The sequence below is a fragment of the Pezoporus occidentalis genome, unplaced genomic scaffold (genome assembly GCF_034315485.1).
Source record: "Pezoporus occidentalis ecotype Australia unplaced genomic scaffold, CSIRO_AGI_Poc_V1 ctg23, whole genome shotgun sequence".
In the NCBI taxonomy this organism is placed as follows: Eukaryota; Metazoa; Chordata; class Aves; order Psittaciformes; family Psittacidae; genus Pezoporus; species Pezoporus occidentalis.
Window position 1 is genome coordinate 3,557,384 of NW_026914180.1, and position 22,446 is coordinate 3,579,829.

The 22,446-nt window shown below is 38.7% G+C and overlaps 1 protein-coding gene across 23 annotated transcripts in view; it reads right to left on the bottom strand.

The window, feature by feature from the left end:
• The window catches only part of KMT2C (lysine methyltransferase 2C), a 194,014-nt gene that overhangs the window by 141,963 nt on the left and 29,605 nt on the right, over positions 1-22,446 (bottom strand). For all 23 annotated transcript variants that reach the window (XM_062621427.1, XM_062621426.1, XM_062621433.1 and 20 more), the window contains one exon: positions 2,782-2,870. In XM_062621427.1, the coding sequence (XP_062477411.1) occupies positions 2,782-2,870 (89 nt within the window). The remainder of the gene's footprint in view (positions 1-2,781; positions 2,871-22,446) is intronic.

Below are 22,446 nucleotides of genomic sequence, written 5' to 3' on the forward strand. Positions count from 1 at the left end.
TGCAACGAAAGTTCTCACCCCTTCTGCACTGCTCCTTTCCCTAAAAGTTAGCTCATAATTAAGTAACATGAGCTCAACATTAGTAACATTCTCTCATTTTACGAAAATTAATTCACAAATAGGCACCAGTAATGCTGGACTCCTTAAATAAAACAAAATAGAAACGACCTCCCAAACCCAAACAAACACGAAATAAAAACCTCAGAAAGTAAAAAATAATCCCTGATTATTCCCAACACATGAGCCAAACAATAGAAAAGAAGCTAGAAATACAGAGACTCAAAAGTATGTCAGAAGTTGCATGTCAAGATGTTCAGATGATCTCATTTCAAGTTTCGTAATACTACTATATTGTGTTCTGGTTTGCCAATTACTACAGCAAATTGTTGGCAAGTCCACTGTTTACAAGAAAACAAATTAAAAGACCTTTTCAGTCAAAGTAGAAATACATAAACTAGAACAGAAATACACTTCAATTTGACTAACACAGCTTTACATGGAGCAACAAATTGGGATTGCTCCTTCTCCCACACTTTATCATTAACACAGGTAAGTGCTTAGAGTAAGTTTTAGAGGCACCAGTGTTTTCATTTAATATGATTAAACCTTTATCAAGACATGTGGTATTCAACTTTTAAAATAACATAATTGCAATTCTGTCTCTATCAAATGGCTCACCACGATACTGCTCTTCAAGTCTTCTGGTTCCCCCTGTAAAATGGGATTTCAGACCTGTGTATTTTTACCAAGTTTTTTTTCACTTAAGAGTACACTTTGCAAAACTACCTTGGGCTCTCACTGAAGTGCACCACTTCCAGCAGCGGAGTCTTTGTCTAAGAGGATTTCCAGCACAGTGCTCCTCTGCTGCCTGTACCTTTAGAAAGGAGCATCAGCCCTGTCTGACAGCCAGGATGATTCTGATGAGGAATAATGGAGAGACTTATCTATATGCACTCTCGGAGCCTTAAAATGATTATGTGTGTCTCTCTCCTCCAAAGTAAAAACTGCTCTCAGATCTCTGTTGAGGAACTCTGTTAATAATTACATGTAAAGCCAAAGAAATTCCTGCTATCACTAGATTGCCTACATAGGGGTGTACCAGCAGTTTTTAAGCTTGAATTTCTTTTTGGTTTGGATTTAAAAAAAAAAAAAAACAAAAAAATAAAAATAAAAAAAAATATTTACAATGTACAAAGATTACCACTTACAATCACACTTTCTGTCCCCTTTACTGATTTTCATAAGGCTGGTTCTAGCACATTCAATAGGAAGAGTAATACATGGAATATAGGACACAACTGGAATCAGCCTTCCTTTCTCCTACTCTTGATTTTCTACAAATAGCTGCTAGAACTTTTCCACTGTCAACTTTAGTAACTGGTAATTACCTACTTGTTGAAGCTGGAAAAGACCATCCAAGTTCATTACCACCAACAGCTTATTACCAGGGGCACAAAAACAACAGACAGAATAAAACAATGAAACATCCTTGCACTAAGCTCCAATCTACAGACTCCCTCTACAAGCCATTAACACTTGAATTCAACACAAGTTGTGACTCATGACACTTCCCAAAGCCTAGTCTTGAGTACAAAGCCTTCTCAGCATCATTCACCATCTAGCAAGAAGCAAGAGATCAACATATTGAGTCAAAGCTCATCCTGAATCCACTTGAGTATCTTTTATGGCTTTCAGCACTGCAACCATATTCCTGTATGTAAAGTGTCCCTGAAAAAAAAAAAAAAAAAAAAAAAGAGAGAGAAAAAAAAAAGCTCTACTTGTTCTCCCTATGAATCTACGCTAAGCATAAATTCTTGTCTTCAAGGACTTCACAATTCTACCTCCTTTACTGAGTGGCTATGAGAGTAATTCAACAACTTCCTCAACTCAGCCAGCACATTTCCACGCAACTGCCACCCTGACCACCAACTTCTGCTATTAGTGTCTCTGCTCTTCCTTCCACTTTGCTCAGTACACATATAGGACCACCTAATTAAATTTATAAATCCTTATGCCTCAACACATTTTTAAGGCTTATTTCTGTCAAACCAACAAACTTCTGCCAACTGGCCATAGTTTGTTGGTTTTCCTTCCTGGCAGGTTTTATTCTTCTACACATACTCATCCTGGTTAAAAACAGGCAAACGGCTACAGACATGTGCCTGGCAAAGAGATGACAGTTCTTCATCATGGCCTTTATCTTGTGTGCTAGCTCATCTGCTTGTCTCTTTAGACTCCTAACCTGCCAGAAAAGAAATCACAGACTGTTACAACAGTACTTGGTCCAGTACAATGAGATCCCTCTGGTAACTGAAGCATTTGGGTACTATCACAACAAATATTTACAAGAACAGAGATTTATCCTGTTTCCTAAGCAGCAGTAGCAAGCAGTAACATTTGGTTATCCCAATTATCCCTCTGGTATATAATCTGCTGTGGTTTGCTAAGATACAGGTCAACAGTAATACTGTATTTTGGCAGGTATTCTAAAAATAGCAGCTACAGCTGCAGAACTCTTTTTTGTTAGATACAGACTTGCAGAACCAGAAAAAGAGCCTCTTTTTCTGGCCTACAAAGCCTATGAAAACACTCCCATTGGACTATTTAAAAGCAGCATGTTCAAATAGCTTTATTTAATATAGATTTAAATACGGAGTTTTTCTTCTATCTGCCCAAATGCACATCTCATACTACTAAACTCTAGAAAAAATTGCTGTCTACTGAAGTCCTGCATAACTAAAATGCATTTCTGAGAGAGCATCAACACTATACTCTCATTACCTGTTTCCACAGTGTTTTCTGTTTCTGCTGCCTCCAAACCATCCATACTGTCTTCATCCTCCACTGCAGTTTTTCCTCTACTCCGAGGCCTGTGAATATAAGAAAAGAATGCTTTTTTGAAACTGAAAGCATTTTTTACATTTTGAAGAAGGTTTTAATTTAAATTAGCATTTAAATAATATAAATATGAGTGATAAGCGTCAGCACTAAATTATGCAACACTTAAGTTAACCTGTGATTTGGGTCTTGTATAAATCAGAAGTTCTCGCCTTTTTTTCCTGCTCTACGTAATGTTCTCAGCAACGTGCACTTGCATCAGCAGTTGCCCCCTCAAGTTTTTCTGATTATTCTTATAAGGAAAATAGAGTAACAAACTTCTACTGATCCAAAAATACATTAAATCAGCAAGACTTTAAGATATGAACTCCACATTGGAGGAAACTATAGACAGAGATGAGAGAACACAATCCAAAACCCAGCCAGCAGTTATGTACATTATAAAATAGATCCCAATCCATCCAGAGTATCCTTGGAAGAAATATGTATAATAATGACATTAAAGCAATTAAATTGAAACATTATTTTCAGTGAAACCAATATTTTGACACATAAAATGTTATGAGACATGACTAGATGTCATCACATTAAAAAAGTCATCACGTGAGGAGAGCCCATCGAAACTAAAGTATCCGACAGATTTGTTTCAATTTCAACCAAGGTCTGATGGAAAGGAGACAGGTTTATGCCACAAATTCCAGCCTTATTTCCCTGCCTGGCTCTTCAGCAACTAATGTGGTGGGCTGTTCAGAAGCCCGAGCATCCAGATTCCCAGCTGTTCAGCAGCCCATTTGAAAAGGAGCCAAGAGCTTGGCACCTTGCCTCCCAAATTTTCAGGCTACTTGGCAACCTGCCTGGTGTGCTGACGGAAAGCCTGGGAGACCCTGGGAGCTCCTGATTCCAAGTACACAGATTCTGAGTGGTTTGGGGCATCTCAGCAGTTCCAGCATCCCAGAGCTCCCAGGCAACCATTCACTCCACCACATTGCCTTGAATCAGCAAGCCAATACACCAGCACCTTGCTTGCCCCACCCCTGGCAACAAAACCCCTCCAGTTCCTCTTTCATGGAGGATTCTGAAAGAATTTGGGTTTATTTTTGGAGTGTGGGGAAAAGGTTTGTTCGGAGGTTTTTTAAGTGATTAAATCATTCCAAAACCAGCACTTCCTTTTTTTTTTCTTTTTTGTACAGTCAGTCATAATTCTTAAATCTATCCAAATTATTTCCGCAGAACCAGAGCTGCTAAATTGGCTATGAAATAAACGCTATCGTGCAATGCCTTTCAATCTCACGGATCAAAGAGGGTAACATGGCACACGCGTTGCTCTCCTGCTACGTAACAAAAAGATCTCTTCATATTGTGTTGGGGTTTGTCTCTGCAAAGGAGGAAAAGAAAAATTCAAATGAGAGGTTTTGGAAGCTTTGGAGAATCACTGAATCATAGCATGGCTCGGGTTGGAAGGGACCTTAAATCCCAACCCCCCCTGCACAGGCAGAGACACCTTCCACTAGATGAGATGGAAGGACACAAATGTTTCTTGCAGCAGCATCAGAGATCATCACACAGATTTCTTCTCATTCATAATGAAGAGTAGGGAAGAGAGCAAATGGAACATCATACTCCTTGGATAGAACAGGCTCTCCCAGCAAGGTTGAGATACAGCAAGAAAGAGGTAACACCCTTCTAACACTCAGATAACCGATGCAGCTGGTAAGAAAACGAAAGCATTTAAGTATTACATTTCTCATAGTTCTTCACAAGATACCAGCGCATCAGCCAGCACCAAACGGAAGGGTGGGAATGCAGGTAAGTGAAATCACTTCCCTTGGTGTAGGGATGCTGAAAAGCTTTAGAGAACACAACCAGCTAAGAACACGGATTACTTCTAAATCCTATCCCAATTATTCTTCTACCAAGTATCCGTCTGCAACACAAAGTTACAACTTTGTACTAAACCAAGATTACTTTGAAATAATCACAGACACAAATGGTAATTCCATTTTCTTCACAAGTACCCATCTCAGTATTCTCCAACACAACCCTGTGGCTGAAGGTCACTGGATAGCAGATGATGACGATTGTTTATGTTTGTTTAATAATTTACATACAGCTTTAGATTTTCTATTAAGACTACATGTCATGTATTAAACATCAAACTACCTCACAACGCCTTTTCAAACATTTTGTTTAAACAAGAGCAGTGTTCACTCCCTGAACTCCCTACTGTATTTCAGCAACCTATTTAACACTAAGGAAAATCAGAAGTTTTAATTAATTCAACATAATTGCTTCTTTCAGCAAAAGATACAACTACGCCTGGTGTTTCCTTGCCATTCCCTTCTGCCAAATACTCTACAAAGCCTTCATAACGCCATGCAGGTTTTAAGTAAAAATTAAGAAGTGGCAGAAAAGACACTGGATTATATCATTAACTTATTTTTGCTAGTTACACTTCTTTCACAGTCATCAGAAGAGATTTTATAGCCCACAAATTTATGTTTGGCTTCGAGAAAGAAATAATTCAAGTCACAGAACAGTAAAAATATACACTGTAGTGACAACTATAATTTAATGTTTTCCCAGAAAACACCATCTGAGGCAGCCATATAGCATCCCTAATCATTGCAATCAACATCTATAACAAGAATGTATTCCTTAATGTTATTTATATTAAATTTATACATTTTATTTAATAGGTTTTTCATAAAGCTTTGGCTGGTTTGCATAACACTAATTTTTTTTACACTGACAAACCTTGTGAATTGTTTATTTTTCTATTTACTTATTCCACTCCTCCTTAAAAGTGGGAAGAGCAACCTGTGCTCCTGGGACTTGACTTTTTGTTCTAAAGTTCATCCTCCTAAGGAGGGTGTGAAAAGACTCCTGGAGCAAGACAGTGGAGAGGCCAGCTTTTGCTGCTTTAAAACAATTATGGAACAGCCTGTGACTACTGCCCCTCGCTCACATAAAGCCTGGCTGTAGTGAGCCATAATTGCTATCTTTAACATTATAACCTTAATTCCGCTCTAGGTCATAGAATCCCAGACTGATTTGGGTTGGAAGGGACCTTAAAGGTCATCTAGTTCCAAACCCCTGCACAGGCAGGAACACCTTACACTCAAAATCCCTGTCCAACCTGGCCTTGAACCCTGCCAGGGATGGGGCAGCCACAGCTTCTCTGGGCAACCTGTGCCAGTGCCTCACCACCCTCACAGGGAAGAATTTCTTACTAATATCTAATTTAAATCAACCCTGTGTCTGTTTAAAGCCATATCCCCTTGTCCTAGCACTACACACCCTTGTAAAAGGGTACTACAAAAAAACGATCTCGAAGCACAATCCCAAACTTTCTTACTAGGAGGAGTAACTACATTATGCTTTTACATATCATTGCAGAGACCCCACCAGCCCACAATAGCAAGTACCAAGCACAGATGAGCTGCATCTCCTGCAGCTTAAAAACCAGGAACAAAATGTACAGGCAGAGCCTGACCAATACCGACTCTACAAGAAAACAACAATAAATATTAGTCATTTCAACAGGCAGAGGGCTTGGTACACAGGCTGAACTGCTGCCAGGGTTTCCGCAGTTGGCTTCTCGCTTGCCTTTTTCCTACAACAGAGTTCAATTTCAAAGGCAAAAACAAAAGCACATCTATTTTATGTTTAAAAGAACGGATCCACTGAGAGAAATATAACTTCTTGAAGTGTTTAAAGCACATTCAGCATTTCATGAAACGAAGTCAACAAGACAAAACTACACTTTCTTACATACATAGGACTCCTGTTGAATATAATTACTGTCTACAATAATTTTATTCGTATTTCCATAAAATTGAGTCATTTGTCAAAATCCTGTGTGACCTACTTCTAAATTTGCCACCAGTTAGTTTCCTTAGCTATTGCCTTTCATTAATCTCCATCTTTAAATACACCACAGTAAACAAAAATCTCCTAATTTTCTGGGTAGAAGGAAGATCACCTGAGTGGCTTCCACTGAATTACATGGAGAGTAGTACAGATGCTCAATGCCAGAAGAAAATGAAGATGTGCCTTATTCACCTGCCAGGAATCAAATACTACTTTCCTTCTTTCCTTTTTTTTTAATGCGCCTGACATTTTTTGCGTGTTTGGGTTTTTTGTTTTTGGGTGATAGCAATACCACCATCACCTGACAAATACAATGTAGGTCAAAAGTAGATCTCGGATCTTACTCACTCTTTCCACAAAGTGATCAGGACTAAGGCCATGGGCCAACATCTCCTGGAACAACATAAAATAACTGACAAAGCAGCTATCCTCAGCTCCCTGTCACTGCCAGGCTGCTACTTTATGACTACCCGAAGTTACTGCCAGACACCAGTTCCTGCAAGTTCTCCCTAAGTTGCTACCTGCACAATCAGGTGACAATTTGTTCAGAACATCCACTGAAACTACTTTACCAATCCAATACTTTTTGTTTCAGGATTATGAGAACAGGTACATATGAACCTCTCCAGAGCTCCCCCTCTTTCTCAAATGCTGAAACCTTCAGATCATCCAGGAGAAACTAACTTCCTTCCTACGCTTTGCAAACTACAGAGTAAAATGATGGTACTAAATACATAAAACGGGGCCAATAACCTTAAAAGCAGTGTAACATCTGGGATACAGTAGCATGCTAAACCAGCACAGATGTCTTGTTAAATGAACATCTGTCCACTGCCGTACCCTGGAAGATGGTACAGAAATGATTTACAAAAAGGTTCAATTAGTGCTGTCGTCACCACGGCTAGTAACGAATTAATGTTCACACAACAGTTTCGTAAGTGAAAGCTGTTACTGCCTTTTCAAGAATCTTTTTAACAGGCATGCAAAAGCACGTGCTCCCACCATTTCTGAGCCATAAGTACAGCTATAAAAGTTTAACTGTGCTTAAATACAAGTTAGAATACCTACGGTTCAGCTAGTAACCCCATGTGAATGGAAGCACAGCAAGCAAGAAAGACTCAATTCACTGAAATACCTACAAGGAAAGGTGGGGTTTTTTCCCCCCTCTCTGAACACTACTTGTCAATACAGGCTTTATTACTGCTAAGAGTTGAGAAAATTCTACATCCAAATCTGAATAAAATGAACAAAAACGGCTCTGGAAGCAAGGCAGATGCCAGCCCAGACAGACTTAACTGCAATAGCTCTAAACATTAACAAGCCTAAAACAGGAAACTTGCTATCATACTGACTCCAGCTTCAAACCGATTCTGATTTAAGAGACTTTTAAGAGGACTTTTTGACTGAGCAACCAGTAACAGGTAAAAGTATTTCCTGCACCTCCCTCCACAACATTTCTTAAAGTTATTAAAGAAGAACAACTCAGTATGCACGTTCTTCCTATTTCTTCTTCTATTCTATATGTGCATACTAAAGGCAGAAGGACTGATGTATGGAAAAGATGTGCAACAGAAACAAGTGATGCAAAGGTGAAAAAAGGCTGACCTTTTAGCAAAAAGAGAGAAGTGAAAGACTGTAAGAAACTGCTTTTGTTTAACATCCACAGAAGCAGACTTCAATTATAATCTCATTATAGAACTTGCTCAACCTTCAGTGTCATTATTAAAAGATCCCAAAAATATACTCAATATTGCCTACTAATCTCCTGGTACAACCAAAGAAAAGTGTGTATCTTAATGCTTCCAATTTATAAAGCATAAGAGCCTTTTCATAAATTACTACATCAAAGAGAAGTAACCCAGCTCACATTTAAAAACAAAACGTTGCAACTTCCCATCTTACATCTCCCTTAACCAGTAACAATCTACAAGACATTATTCATCCACTCAACATTATTCATTCACCCAGGCTGTAACATGTTCAGAGATGAACCTTTTTTCACATATGTATTTTATACAGCTACCACTGAGAGCACTGAAATAAAAAACTATTATAGTCTTTGAGAACAGGGATGTCTGAGAAAAAGCGTAAAAAGAAGCTAGCCTGAGCTCCATGATTCTTATCTAAACTTCCAGTTCTCCCCTGTGAAAGGGAGATTTGTCAGAGATTTCCTATGCTACTCAAAGAAATGCAAATAGGAGTCTTTGAAAGATTATTTGTACTGAATGTTGTAGGTGCATCTTTGCTTTCATTCTAGAGTATGCTCACAAAAAGTTGACAAAAAGTAAGCTAATACAAGGGAAATTGACTGATGAATGCAGAGCTCCTGAAGAAAAAAAAAGGTTGTCCTAGGCAGGTTCTGAGTAAAATACCGACTGTCAAAACAAATTTGCACTGCACAGTTCTAACATCACAAAGGCTAAATCAGTACTTTTAAATGAATGTGAAGTTTGGTTCATCTTGGTTGAATTTTCAGCTTCAACTTCTCTTGCACAGTTACCTCTACCATGTGCCTTCTCAGGCCAATACTGGAGCAAAATGACTTTTCATGGGAGACTGAGAAAAGGCTAATGGGTTATCCTGCTGGCAGGCACTCCTCAGAACTGTCTACCCAAATCAAAGAGGCATATAATTACTGTAAACAGGAATGGCATCTTGCTGTTGGAAAATCTCAAACTCAACTCCGTTTTGCAGAAGGCCACCAGATCCAGGAGCCTGAAGCTACATTCTGTTGGGTGATGAGGCTGGTCTGGCCAAAGCGACCATCTTCAGCATTTTCTCTGCTCTTCCCTGAAGTTACAGTTGTTCAGTTTGAGTCTGGAGCTGCTCTTGTAAAAGATAAAGCAGATGAAGACTACCATAGCTGAAACAGACCTTTACTAACAAGACCATAAAATCTTCTTCACAAGTTGCTACCCATCTGGAAACATCCTTAGTGGAGAGCCAAGCACCAAACCAGGAGGATTCATTAACAGTTGCAGGCACATCAAATAATAAACTTTTCACATGAGCCCATAAAATACCCACGTAGTCACAGCTCTGCTACAACTGTAGACTGAAATATTGAGGCTGTTACACTGCAATGTACTTCTGCACACCTTTTTGTGATACCATTACAAGCAAAATCTGAGTTTGATGTTAAATGTATGAAGCCAGGTTGCCTCGTGTACAAGTACGAAGAGTTCAGATTTGGAGACAGTTCGAATAACAGAGTAAGAAGTCATATAAAAGGCTTTCAGATCATTCAGCTTTCTTTTTACTTTTCAAACTGACAGTTTAGACATCTATAAATTCTGTAAGTAAAAATTACTTTTAGTCAAATATCTGTCAAGTTAACCAAACAATATACTGCAACAAAAATTGCTACAGGTTCGAATTTCTCAAGAACTACCTTCCCACTGAGAGGCAGTCTCACTGACTTGCAGTTTATAATTTCAGTCTTGCAACAACAAAAAAAAAAACACTACATGCAGACCTTAACCATCACACACATTTCAGAAGTAATTACAAAAAAAACCTGCTGATGCAATTATGACTTTCCGACATATTATGTACTTGCAGTTTTGCACAAATGACATCCTTCATACATTTGTTAGCAATGCACTGAGCTGTATTCACTACCAAAATGATGCAAAATAACACACTAGAATTTCAGCACTTGCAGTATTTTTTAAAACCTTTTCTGGAACCAAATTAGACAAATCCTTCGGAGCACCAGCAACTACAAGTAGAGCCATCTGCGTGTTTCCAACCCTAGCTAGTTCCGTGTATCTACCTGACCCCAGACTTGGAAATGGCTATATACTTAAGATTCCTCCTGACAATAGTTTATGTGAGGCTCTTCAATGAATTTGCTAAATTATGCTTATCATGACCACTGAATGTTTTCACATGCTCTATTTGTATAGGCAAGAACGGAATGGCAACATTAACAGTTGAGACACCACTGTCATTGTCAAAACCGCTAAAGAGTTTCACATGTGCACCTGCACCATCACACACTGTACTTGTCCACACTTCTCTTTCCTTTGAATTAACAAAGCTGCATCAAAATACTTCATCAAATGCTTTTTCTTGATGGGGAGCATAAGCATCCACTTGCATCCAAACACAAGATTTGTTTCTCCATGACGACGACTATGACAAGTTTCAACTCCTCCAATCTTGTGACAGCCAGAATTTTTTACTCACAAAAGCACCAAGCTCATGTCTGTTTTTAAGAATTAAACATTACCCAGCTACTTGCTCCTTCATACATTGCAGCGTTTGCCAGCTACTCTCTTCTGAGTAAAGGTGACAATACAATGGTAAGGACTATAATCCTCATGTCTGGTGATTTCAAGATCCTGAACATAAAATTCAGCAGATCTGAGTCATCCTGCATGAGAAACAGCTGCCAAGTACTTGGAACTTGGTGGAAGTTTTGGTCTCTGTGAACAGATTTTTGTAATTTTAGCACCATTAATTAAGAGTCATTTTCAAAGATTTCCTTTTGAAACTTTGCAGTCTGCTGGAGTCTTACCACAGTAAAATTGTGAACAGTCTTTCAAAAATGCATGTCTGCTCATGCTCAGTATTCTCACTGGAAAGATTAATTGCAGGTGCAGACTCTGCCTCCTGTCTTAATACCCAGCCACACGCAGTGCAGGTAAACAAACAACCAAAGTCTGGGTTTTTATGCAAAAAATTGGTGTTATCCCCAGCAAACAGTGTCACCGTACAATACTCATGAGGAGCTCCAACCACTGCTTTGACTTATTGTTAATTCAGTTAAGATGCTCAAAAGATGAAAATACTCAATTCTTAACCGTACCAAGTGCAAGGTCCTACACCTGGGTCAGAGCAATCCCAGGCACAGGATGATCAGGGGACTGGAGCACCTCCCGTATGAAGCCAGGCTGAGAAAGTTGGGGCTGTTCAGCCTGGAGAAGAGAAGGCTGCATGGAGACCTCATAGCAGCCTTCCAGTATCTGAAGGGGACCTATAGGGATGCTGGGGAGGGACTCTTCATTAGGGACTGGAGTGATAGGACAAGGAGTAACAGGTTAAAACTTAAACAAGGGAAGTTTAGATTGGATGTAAGGAGGAAATTCTTTCCTGTTAGGGTGGTGAGGCACTGGAATGGGTTGCCCAGGGAGGTTGTGAATGCTCCATCCCTGGCAGTGTTCAAGACCAGGTTGGACGAGGCCTTGGGTGATATGGTTTAGTGTGAGGTGTCCCTGCTCATGGCAGGAGGGTTGGAACTTGATGATCTTAAGGTCCTTTCCAACCCTAACTATTCTATGATATGATAGTTAAGACAAACTAAATTCCACTCGCACGGCATCGTTTTGAGAGGCTTACAGATCTTAACATCTATCAAAATGCATCAGTCAACTCAGAACATCCCATGCTTTCTCATCAAATAAAGCTCAGTATCTTTCACCTCAAATCAATCTTACTCATGTCTTTAGACCTAGTAGCAAACACAAGTCTTCCTGGAGATTACATGGAAAATAACTCCAATCTTATGCTTTGGACAGATTTCTGACCCCACAATATCACAAAAGCCCCCACCTGTCTGCCCCTCAGTGCATGCTACAGGATTCCCTGTGGAAGGCATCCACCCTCTAACTTCACTTGAACTTCTGTTTACAAAAGGCAATGGACAACCTACAGGAAACAACATTAGTGTATTTCCCTACTGCTTCCCCCCAACAAACATTAAAGCTTGAACTGGAAGGATCAGTACATGAAAGGAATGGCAGTACCCGAAGTGATATGAATAACCTGCTTTTATGCAAATGCGGACTTTGAAACCATTAGGTAGAACTTTCTTAATAATACCCAAATTAATTGATGGCATGTAAGAAAAGCAGTTCTTGCATGTTAACTAGTTTGACATTACCCACCCAAAATGGATTTAGACAGCAAAAACACACAACAGAAATGAATGTCATATCACCACATAGCTTTTCCATCTGTTAGCACCCTTACTGCTCCTTATAAAGCAATGCATTTTTATTTCAGATAATGTCAACAAGTATTATGAAATATTTTTCTTTCAGTAAAACTGCTAAACCTAGGAAAGCCAAAGGGAAAAAACACAAGATCTGCTAGCTAATTAAAAATCCATTAGAACTTATTCAGAAGGCTTGGAAAACCTCAGAAGAATAAAAATAGACCTAAAAAGAAAATGGGCAATGTAATCTGATGGGTGTCATTGTAAATTTGTAATTCACATGAATTGTTTTTCTTTTAATGAAATTGTTTCCCAACTAGAAGTAAATCCTAAAAGCCAGATCATGGAAACTATTTTTATACCAGAGTAAATAAAACTCTGGAAATCCTATTGTGAAATACAACAACAATACAAATAGCATAATAAGCAATGCTCCAAAGAGCAGTCACAACTAATACAAATCTTCAAGCATGTTTAAAAGCTTCTTTATAAGCAGACATCTCAATCTCTAGGGGCATGGATAAGGCAGAAACGCTGCATTCTGTGAATAAAACAGTCCAACACTTTTTTCCCATCCCTGCAGAAGATTCTTCTAACCTGGAGACACAAATTTGCCTTCTGACAATTACAGATATGTTACAGATAGCCCCAAATAATTCAAATAGGGAACTTCTATGCTTCTGTTCAAAGAACTGTGGAATTATCATCTTTATTTGGGACAGTGATTACTGCTGTACTTCAACATTCTCAATGATTCACCTCTTTTTATTCAAGACTACTCAAACCATACCAAGCTGCTTTTTGCACTTTTTTTTTCCATGGCAGTCTTCTGTCCGTTAAACATATGAATCCATGTTGGGTTTTGTTTAATTATTACTCCATCCTATCTTTAATATGCCCTTAAAGAAAAACATGGCAGAAAAAAAAGGAATAAACAGATGGGTTTTCCAACACTTGATGCTAGAGGATTGCTACTACCTGATTACCACATTCATAGCCCCCAGCATCAGATGAGATCAGGCTGTGACAGAACTGCTACCAAAAGAATGATCTACTGCTCAGCATACGTCATATGATACAGGTCAGAGTTATAAACAAAATTGTATCTGTGTCACACGATAGGAGCATGTATCCAGTGAACCTTGTTACAGCAGCTACTACAATGGAAGTCATCCAAGATGACCAACTGATACCTGCAGGTCAAGTTCCTTTGAGGCCATCATCCAAGGACACCCAAGCAGTAAGCTTACTCCATTTACTGCACTGCAAGTTGCAAAAGGTCTTCGAGTTCTGCAACTTTTCTCCAGTTCCACAGATACCCCCAGTGTAAACAGGCAACGAAACGTGTTTTTAAGGTAACAGGAAATTAATTCTCAAAATTCATGTTCAGTGTGAAGAATTATGCTAAAATGACCAAGATTCAAACATGCTAACCTGAAGATGTAGAAAAAACATTAAAATTTAAGAATTAACACAGACTGAATTGATACCCAGCAAAACTCATCCAGATCAGTTTATTTAATTCACGGGAGGTTCACTAACAGTTGTGCTGGAAGCAGCAAGGAAGAAGAGCAGCAATATGAAGCTGCTAGAGGAAGAAGAGAAGGCATAAAGTGAGTGAGGCTTCTTTTGGTGACAGTTTAAGCTTTGCTGTCTAAAAGGATTTGGAAATTAGAATCTGAACCCCTTGCTTTGTAACTTTTTTCACAAGCCACCAGAAAAACAAATAACAAAGATAATCAGCAATGATACTGAAGCTGATTTATAATGGGTCTATTTGTATATTTACCTAATCTTTTCTGAGCACAGACCTTCTGGAATGACAGCTTCTTAGATATTTATACTTTTATTTCAGCTTGCTTTTTACATATAACACATATGCTTCTAATTAACATTCACAGAATAAAAACTCTGTTCTACTCACCAGACCACACAGCCTCAAAAATTATCTTAATCAAACCTTCCAGAAATACTACCAGGTATCAAAAGCTGCTAGAGAAGCTCTAGAACACCTATACCTGTAACTTACAGCAGCACTAAGGCTCCTCAGATTTACCCAAGTACTGTCTTGGTAACATGACAGGACAGACCAGGGGCTAGGTTCACAGTCTGGCCACACACAAATTTCAACAATAAAATCATTAGGGTTCGTCACATTATTACTTCTGCACAATTCTTTTTTCCTGTATTTTTGCATGCTGAGATTTCTCCCCTGAAGTACTTGAAAGCTTTCATGATGACAGAAGAATTAGAACTGAGGTATAGTATGTCCTCAGCATCTTAGAAACCATTTGTATTTCGCAATCAATGTATTAAAGATTACATTTGAAAAGACTTTTTGACCACAAAAGATCTCTAGCGGTTATTACGCCACCATGAAAAACCTGCTAAAGAGAGGGCTATCAAAACAGAATTCCAACTGCTCCCAGACTGACTGGATACAATGCCAGAATCATTATCCACACAACTCTAATATCCGTAAATATCACTCAATAACCGTAATTCACTGAAGACCACCTTTCAGAAAGGCACTCGCTTTGCCATGCCCTCTGTCATTTGTTTCTCCTTATGAATTCATGCTCTTTTCCTATGTGAACTCCTCTGGTTTCAGTTTTCAACTGCTGGCTCTTGTTGTGCCTTTTCCTATTACATTAGGGAACCTTTCAGAACCCAGGGTTTTGTGCACTGGAGATATTATCCACTGTAATCAAGCTACTACTTAGTTTTACGGTTTGGATTCCCCAACCTCCCGTAACCTGGTGGACTTTGCCTTTCTCACCAAAGAAATTTTCTTCACGCTTTCTGCAACCTTTGGTCCACCTCATAACTTTCTGCCAACATTTCTGAAAGTCTGTGATAAACAGCTTCAGGACACAGCCACAAACACCCCACACTCTAAATCTCTTTCCAGAAATACTCCTTTCCAGCCTGTAGCACCATCCCAACACCTTGACATGGTGACACCATCTCTCTCCTTATTCTAAAGAGCATTTTGTTCAACTGTGCTTAATCCAAATCCCACTTTAGCCCCTTCCCTATGCTCATCCATGTCCTTCCATATACAGATTTCAACAGCAGTAATTGTTATTGACTAATACCAGGCTTTACTGCCGGAAGACCACCCAAAAAACCTAAAGCAAGGAGATGACAGCTCCCGAAGACAACAAAGTGCTTGGTCAGCCAGCCCTTAACCCAATTACTGCAGGCTTTATTCCACTGACTAATTCAAATGAATACTTTAATTAGAATATAAGACACTGTTAGGCTCAGCTCCTTTAAAAAAATCCATTTACTTTACATCTTTATAGAACACTATGGCTGAAGGATCATACCAGATGACCTGGTATCTACATCAAAGGCAACTTTTAAAACTCACACTGGGGATAAAAAAGAAGGAAAGAGTAAGAAAAAAAAGAACCACCAAACCTATGAGTTCCTGCCTCTAAAGAATGTAGTAAATATCTTCATTTCCAAAATAAAACGTTAGAAGCCATCTATTCTCACCTCTTCACTTTTGCATATTTAACCATCAAGACATGTACTACAGCCAGCTCGACCGCAAGGGGCTTGCTCCCCAAAAAAGTCACGCCTTCCACATCCTCCTGATTTCAGTGGGAACCATGGGATTTCACTGCCTCATAGAAGCCAGCAGCATGTTTTTCAATATACTTTGTAGCATAATAAAATATTCCATTGAAATTACAAGACCTAAAAAACAATTACTTTATTGCTTCTTACAACTTTTTCACTGTAAAATTCAACTCCAAGGTAGTAATTGGCAGGGACAAAATTATGTAGCAATTAGGGCATGACAGCAAAAGCAAACAAGAATTGAAAATGGGTTCGACACTTCTGGTAACAAGCAGGTAATTATCACAGCAGCTTGAAAGGGGCATAATCAACCAAACTGACATCATCCCTCCCACATAATAAAATGTGAAATCCCTTTACGTGCAGTGTAGCTCTTACACACAGCTGGTAAACGCTGGTAGTCTAGTCTCAATGTCTGTGTCTGCAGAGCAGCTGAGGGTACATTTGGGACAGCTCAAGAGTGGGTAATTTTATTTATTTATTTAGAATAATAACAACTATTACATGTTTTCATCCATTGTGGACTACAGAGGTTATTTCCAGAAAATGGTATTTTATAAAAATGCCCTGTCTTCTCTGAGTACAACTTTGTTTTCAGAGTTCCTAGAACACAGAAACAAAATCTCTGCCTAAAAGGCACAGTCACTGTTATACCACTATCTACAAGATACAATGGGTTTAATATTTTTTTTAATATAAAAATAAAAAGTACTAGGTTTTAAATATCGCAGACTCTCAGAATGGTTTAGCTTGGAAGGTACTTTAAAGATCATCTAGTTCCAAACCCTCCTGCCACAGGTAGGGACACCTTCCACTAGACCAGGTTGCTCAAAGCCCATCCAGCCTGGCCAGGGATGGGGCAGCCACAGCTTCTCTGGGCAAGCTGTGACAGGGCCTCACCACTCTCATAGTAAAGAGCATCTCCTTTGTATCTCATCCAAATCTCCCCTCTTATCAGTTTAAAGCCATTCCCCCTTGTCCTATCACTACATGCCCTTGTAAAAAGTTCCTCTCCAGCTTTCTTGTCAGCCCCTTTATGCACTGGAAGCTGCTCTAAGGTGTCCCTGGAGCCTTCTCTCCTTCTCCAGGCTGAACAAGCCCAGCTCTCTCAGCCAGTCTTCATAGGAGACGTTTTCAACTACCACATTTCATCAACAGTACTTTTTTTTTCCCCCCATTACAGATTTTATTTCAACTTAGGTGTGAGCGTTAACTGTTGTCTCAAAGCAGCACTATCCCATGGACATGACTGTTGTTCACTAGACAGTCTAGCTGTATAATAAATGGTAATGCATTCATCTTCATAACATATCTGAGGTAATTAAAATATTATGTGTAAAAAGAAAAAAAAAAGAAAGAAAAGAAACCCCACACATTCATTTATATGCTGTCCCTTTTCTGCATTATTTTACTGCGAGACTCTCACTCTCATCAGTGCAGTGCCTGGAAACCCATCAGCCCTGACTGACTCAATAATGGTAGTTGTACCTGTTGGATGAGGTTGGGAGAAACCTCCTTCTCCTTTTTCTGTATTTTGTATATTCCTAACTTGTGGTGTTCGCCATATTCTCTCTGTGTTCACAAATCCATTTACTTCCATACCACTTGTCAATATCATTAGGTTGCTGCTTCCACCTTCTTCCAGCTCATTCACAGCAGCAAGGCTGGACTCAACGCTAATCCTTTTGGTCTGCTGTTAACTATTTCTGTCCAGTTCCAACCTTTTAGAAAGGTTTTGCTCCTTGGATACAAGCAATTTCAAACACACTGAAAGAGCGGCTCAATTTGTACTGATTTTTCAAGACAAATTTCCACAAAACATTTACAGAGCACCTATACCTATCATTTTGCAAACTGTGTTCCAAGTACCACAAGTAAAATATATGAATTATTAACACATCTTCTCATCTTTAAAAGCTCAGAACTAACACATCTCAACACGGATTTTTTAGACAGCTGTTATCTTAAGCAATCTATTTTTTTTCCACAACCAAAAGTGGGTTCCTGGATCTCAACATTTGAAAAATACTGAGGTAATTCTGAATAACGGTATTCACTTCAAAATTTAAACGTGATGAGGGTGCAGCCTCAACATGGCATGCCTTGACTTGTGGAAGGTTTAGTTTACTGGCAAGTAAAACAGATGTAGGCACAACAGGAGATGCTTGATTGCTGACTATGTTACTGACATGATAAAGATGTTAATACTATACCAAGTCTTGTCCTTTTTTCCTGCACTTCTGAACCATTTTAAATCTGAACATACTTACAAAGGTTAAAATTTTACAAGATGTAAAATTCTATCACAAATTATTAACTAGAAAAAAAAGAAACTGGTAAAAGCAGAAGTACCCGTTTAAAAGTATACCACAGAAAGTGAAACATGGACCTTAAAGCTGAAAAAGGTAAAGACTAAGTAAATCTTACAAACTAATCGCCATTGATGGGACCATTTTAAAAGCAACTCTTCTCTGAACACTACAGTTTTACTCTCAAAATCTACAGATATAAAAAACAGCTTTACACAAAGAGCTAGCACAGGTCAAAGCAAAACTAACAGGACTTGGACAAGGCTCTAATATTCACCTGAAGTAACACGTAAGCTGCACGTACCCTTTACAAATAGAGGTTATAGTGTTGCAAGTGAGTTCGCAGCCAGGTTCTCCAAGCAGGCATGCTAGCAGTTGCACTGGCAGAGGAACAGCGCTGAGCAGCTGCAAAAAAGGTGACTGCCTAAGTCACTGCTGCCAGCAGAACAGATCTCTGGATTCATGGCCTTAAATGCCCTGCAAATATAAAGCTAACTAGAAAGTTTTCATTATCAGCAAAACATGGCTAGGTAGATTACCAGGGAACCTGATGACGTGGGAAACCTTCAATAACCTCCACCACCTCTCCTTCTCCATGTACCTTTTTCCTGTTTTAATGATAGATTCCGCTAGAAATGCCTTTTTACCACAAAGTTAAGAAAGCTACAGCAGCATCCAGGATCTGCAGCATTCAGCATACTGGAAAAATGGGTATTCTAGGCTACTTTAATTCTCAGGACTTGAGAGAAAATCTAAAACACACAGAAATTTCAAGTGCCAATATTCTGGCCTGCAAGCTCCAAAACAAGCATGTAACATTATCTGATAGAGGAATAAATACTGATTTTCTTCTCTGCATCTGCATCCTACAGTAAAGGTAATGTGGTTGGTTCAGTATTCCTAAGGGAAACTTTTTTCATCTGAACAGTTGGAAATGGGTGTTTTGTTGGAAGAAGCACAACGTTTTGAAGTTCTTCCCTGTAAGAGCTTTTTCATGAATTCTGAAGAATTTTTTCCAGGTTTCCTTGGCTATATATTTCATACTCAGGTTCACCCAAAGGAATTTATAAAACCTAAAGCTATCAAATTTAATACCTAATAATATATATTATCAATACTACAAGGCATGAAAGAACCCATCAAAGGTTTTGATTTTTTTAATTAATTACAGCATGTCTCAGAAGACATATGGCTGAAGAATGAACTGGGGGAAAACAACACTAGAAAAATTCATACATTCCTAAAAGTCTCAAATACAATTAAACTCTTTTACAGCTGCAAAATTCAATCTCTGCTGCCTTGCACACATATGAACATTATACAAAATGGGTTTCACACCATTAGGAAAAATCACGGGCAAAATACAATGCTGGTCTGATGCGTTACTTACGATCACCTTGAACACTAACAAAGGGTACTGTTTCTTTTTATAAAGGAGTTGCTGTGAATGAGGACATCAGCAACTACTGATGTTCCTAATACACAGGAAAAAACCTTAAACTTTGTAAGATACCAGTTTCTTAAGAGACACAACAAAAATTACCAAGGCCAACCACTTCTGCACAACTGTATCAAAAGAAAATGTACTTGAAATAAGTACAACTTAGATAAGCAGCTGCTGTGGGTTTACAAGAGGGACCCAGTTTGAATAAAGCAAAATGAGCTACAGTATTCTCCTACACGCAGATTTTTAATTCTTGCATTGAAGCTAAGGAAACAGTCAAGCTCCTCTTACACACTTTTAAAAACGAATTTATAAAAGAAGCATGTCTTAAAAAGACACATCTTAAAAAGAATTCAACAGCCAACAAAGTGCTCTAGGAATTTTCATACTATTGTTCAGGAAGATCTAAGAATACCAAAATACTTTTAAAACGATGATAGAAAGTAAAGACTTAAGCCGCATTAGAAAACCCTTCCCTAAAGCTTCCAGTTATTGCAATACTTCTTGAGGCAGAGTTTCACGACAAAAATACTTTTTTTGTGCAGCAGAGACATACAAAAAGATTCTTCAGGATGCCAAACACTTTCAGAACTCTCCAGTGATGACTCATCCTGTTATGTATACAAAGCTTTCATTAAAAAAGAGTCAGTTGGCATCATTACAGATCCTCAGCTAGCAATCTTCAACTTACTGTTATTTCTTGTACAAAGTATTCTAAACACTCTGCAATAAAGTGCTCTGGTATGCTAATTTTGGGGAGGAAAACGTGCAACTTAACTTGAATGGCCTCTCTCACACAAGAGTTTCTACTCTAGTTCACAAAGTGCTCCAAGATGGCCTCAAATGCAGTTTTTATCCAGAAAGAAATTCTTTGTTGCTCCATGTTAGTTCCTTGCCAGTTGCGCTGATCAACTAGCTTGCCAAAACAAGAAAAATAAGTCTTTCAAAACGAGTCTTGATGAGTGTAACAAAAAGAATCACTTCTTAAAAAATAAAGGGGGGGGGGAAGAGGAGAAGGGATTAATTTGCTCCTAAAAACTTTGAAAGCATTCCTTTCGGCTGTCTCCTTAGAAACAATATTTTAATTCTCACACATTAATTTATTTATTTAGATAATCTGTTGTATGGCAACAAAACAACAATAAACTAAAAACTGCCACACAGGTGCAAATAATTGTCATAAGCGACATTAGTATACTAACAAGTATTTGCCAGTCAGACAGCTTTCTTTATATACAAGTGGTGTTGCTTTGGGGTTTTGTGTGTTTTTTGGTTGTTGGGTTTTTTTTAATTGTTTTTTTGTTTCTTTTACTTATACACATGAACGTTTGCAAAATGTACTAGAAACCAAAAGCTTCCCTCAGCACTACATACAGCATCCTGCACCTTGCTCCATCAAGTGTTGGACTGGGTCTTTCCAAACCAGGCTTAGAAGTTGGGAAGATCATTTTCTTTTATGCCTGTTCATCTCTTACCTGAAGGGAGAAGGCAGCCACACACAAACACAGGTAAGAGCAGCTGTGGAGCTTTAAATCAAGCATTTACCTTCTGAAACCCATCTCAAGATGCAGCTAGTCTGAAGTTAGCTACCCTCCCACAGTATCGTCTGGCTAAATGCAAACGAATGAGCTAGATACAAGTAATTTCCTTTATGCTCAATTCCTCCAGCCGCTCGCTTCTCTAATAATTCAGTTCCTAGTGTTGATCCTTTTCTAAATATGGCCACATATGCATAAGAAGCAAGCCTCCGTGCCAGCTACGCAATTTCTCTTTCCCACAGGGGACACACTTTCCAGCATCTCAGATGTTTTCAGAACAGACGCCTCCCCCACCACTGCCACATATACATTTTATTTTATTTCTTATGAACGCCTCTTACCCACAGTAGTTACAAGTGCCAAATCATCTGATTTCACAGAGTGTCAAAAGAAAAGCCAGATCTAAGAACTTGCATAGCATTTTCTACCCCTCTTCTTCTGCAACATGTTGACTTAGAAATAATACTCTTCATTTGCCCCAAGTTCCAACAACCACAAGAAGTCAGCTGTCCTTCTCCAGATGGTTACCTTGATCAACTACACCATGTTCCCATTAAGTTTATGCTTTCCACAGGTACTGTCAAGAGTATACCAAATCAAAGACAAATTAAATTTGTGGATTCATGCTGAGTTTTTGAGCTCGAAGCATACCAATTTCCACGTTGCACAAAAAGTAAACCTAAACAGCAGCCCAGTATTTCCACTTCCAGGCAAGAGAAAGCGGCTTGTCTTAGAAAGCACAACTAAATTTTTTTAACTTTTTTTTTTAGTTGTAAGTTTTTGTTATTCTCTCATTATTTATGTACTAGCACAGGTGCTTGTGGCAAATCAGCAATGTAATTTATGCTGGTTCTCTAACTGTAAAACCAGCCTATTAATTATATTTTAAAAATCAAATAAAAAAAGACAACAGCC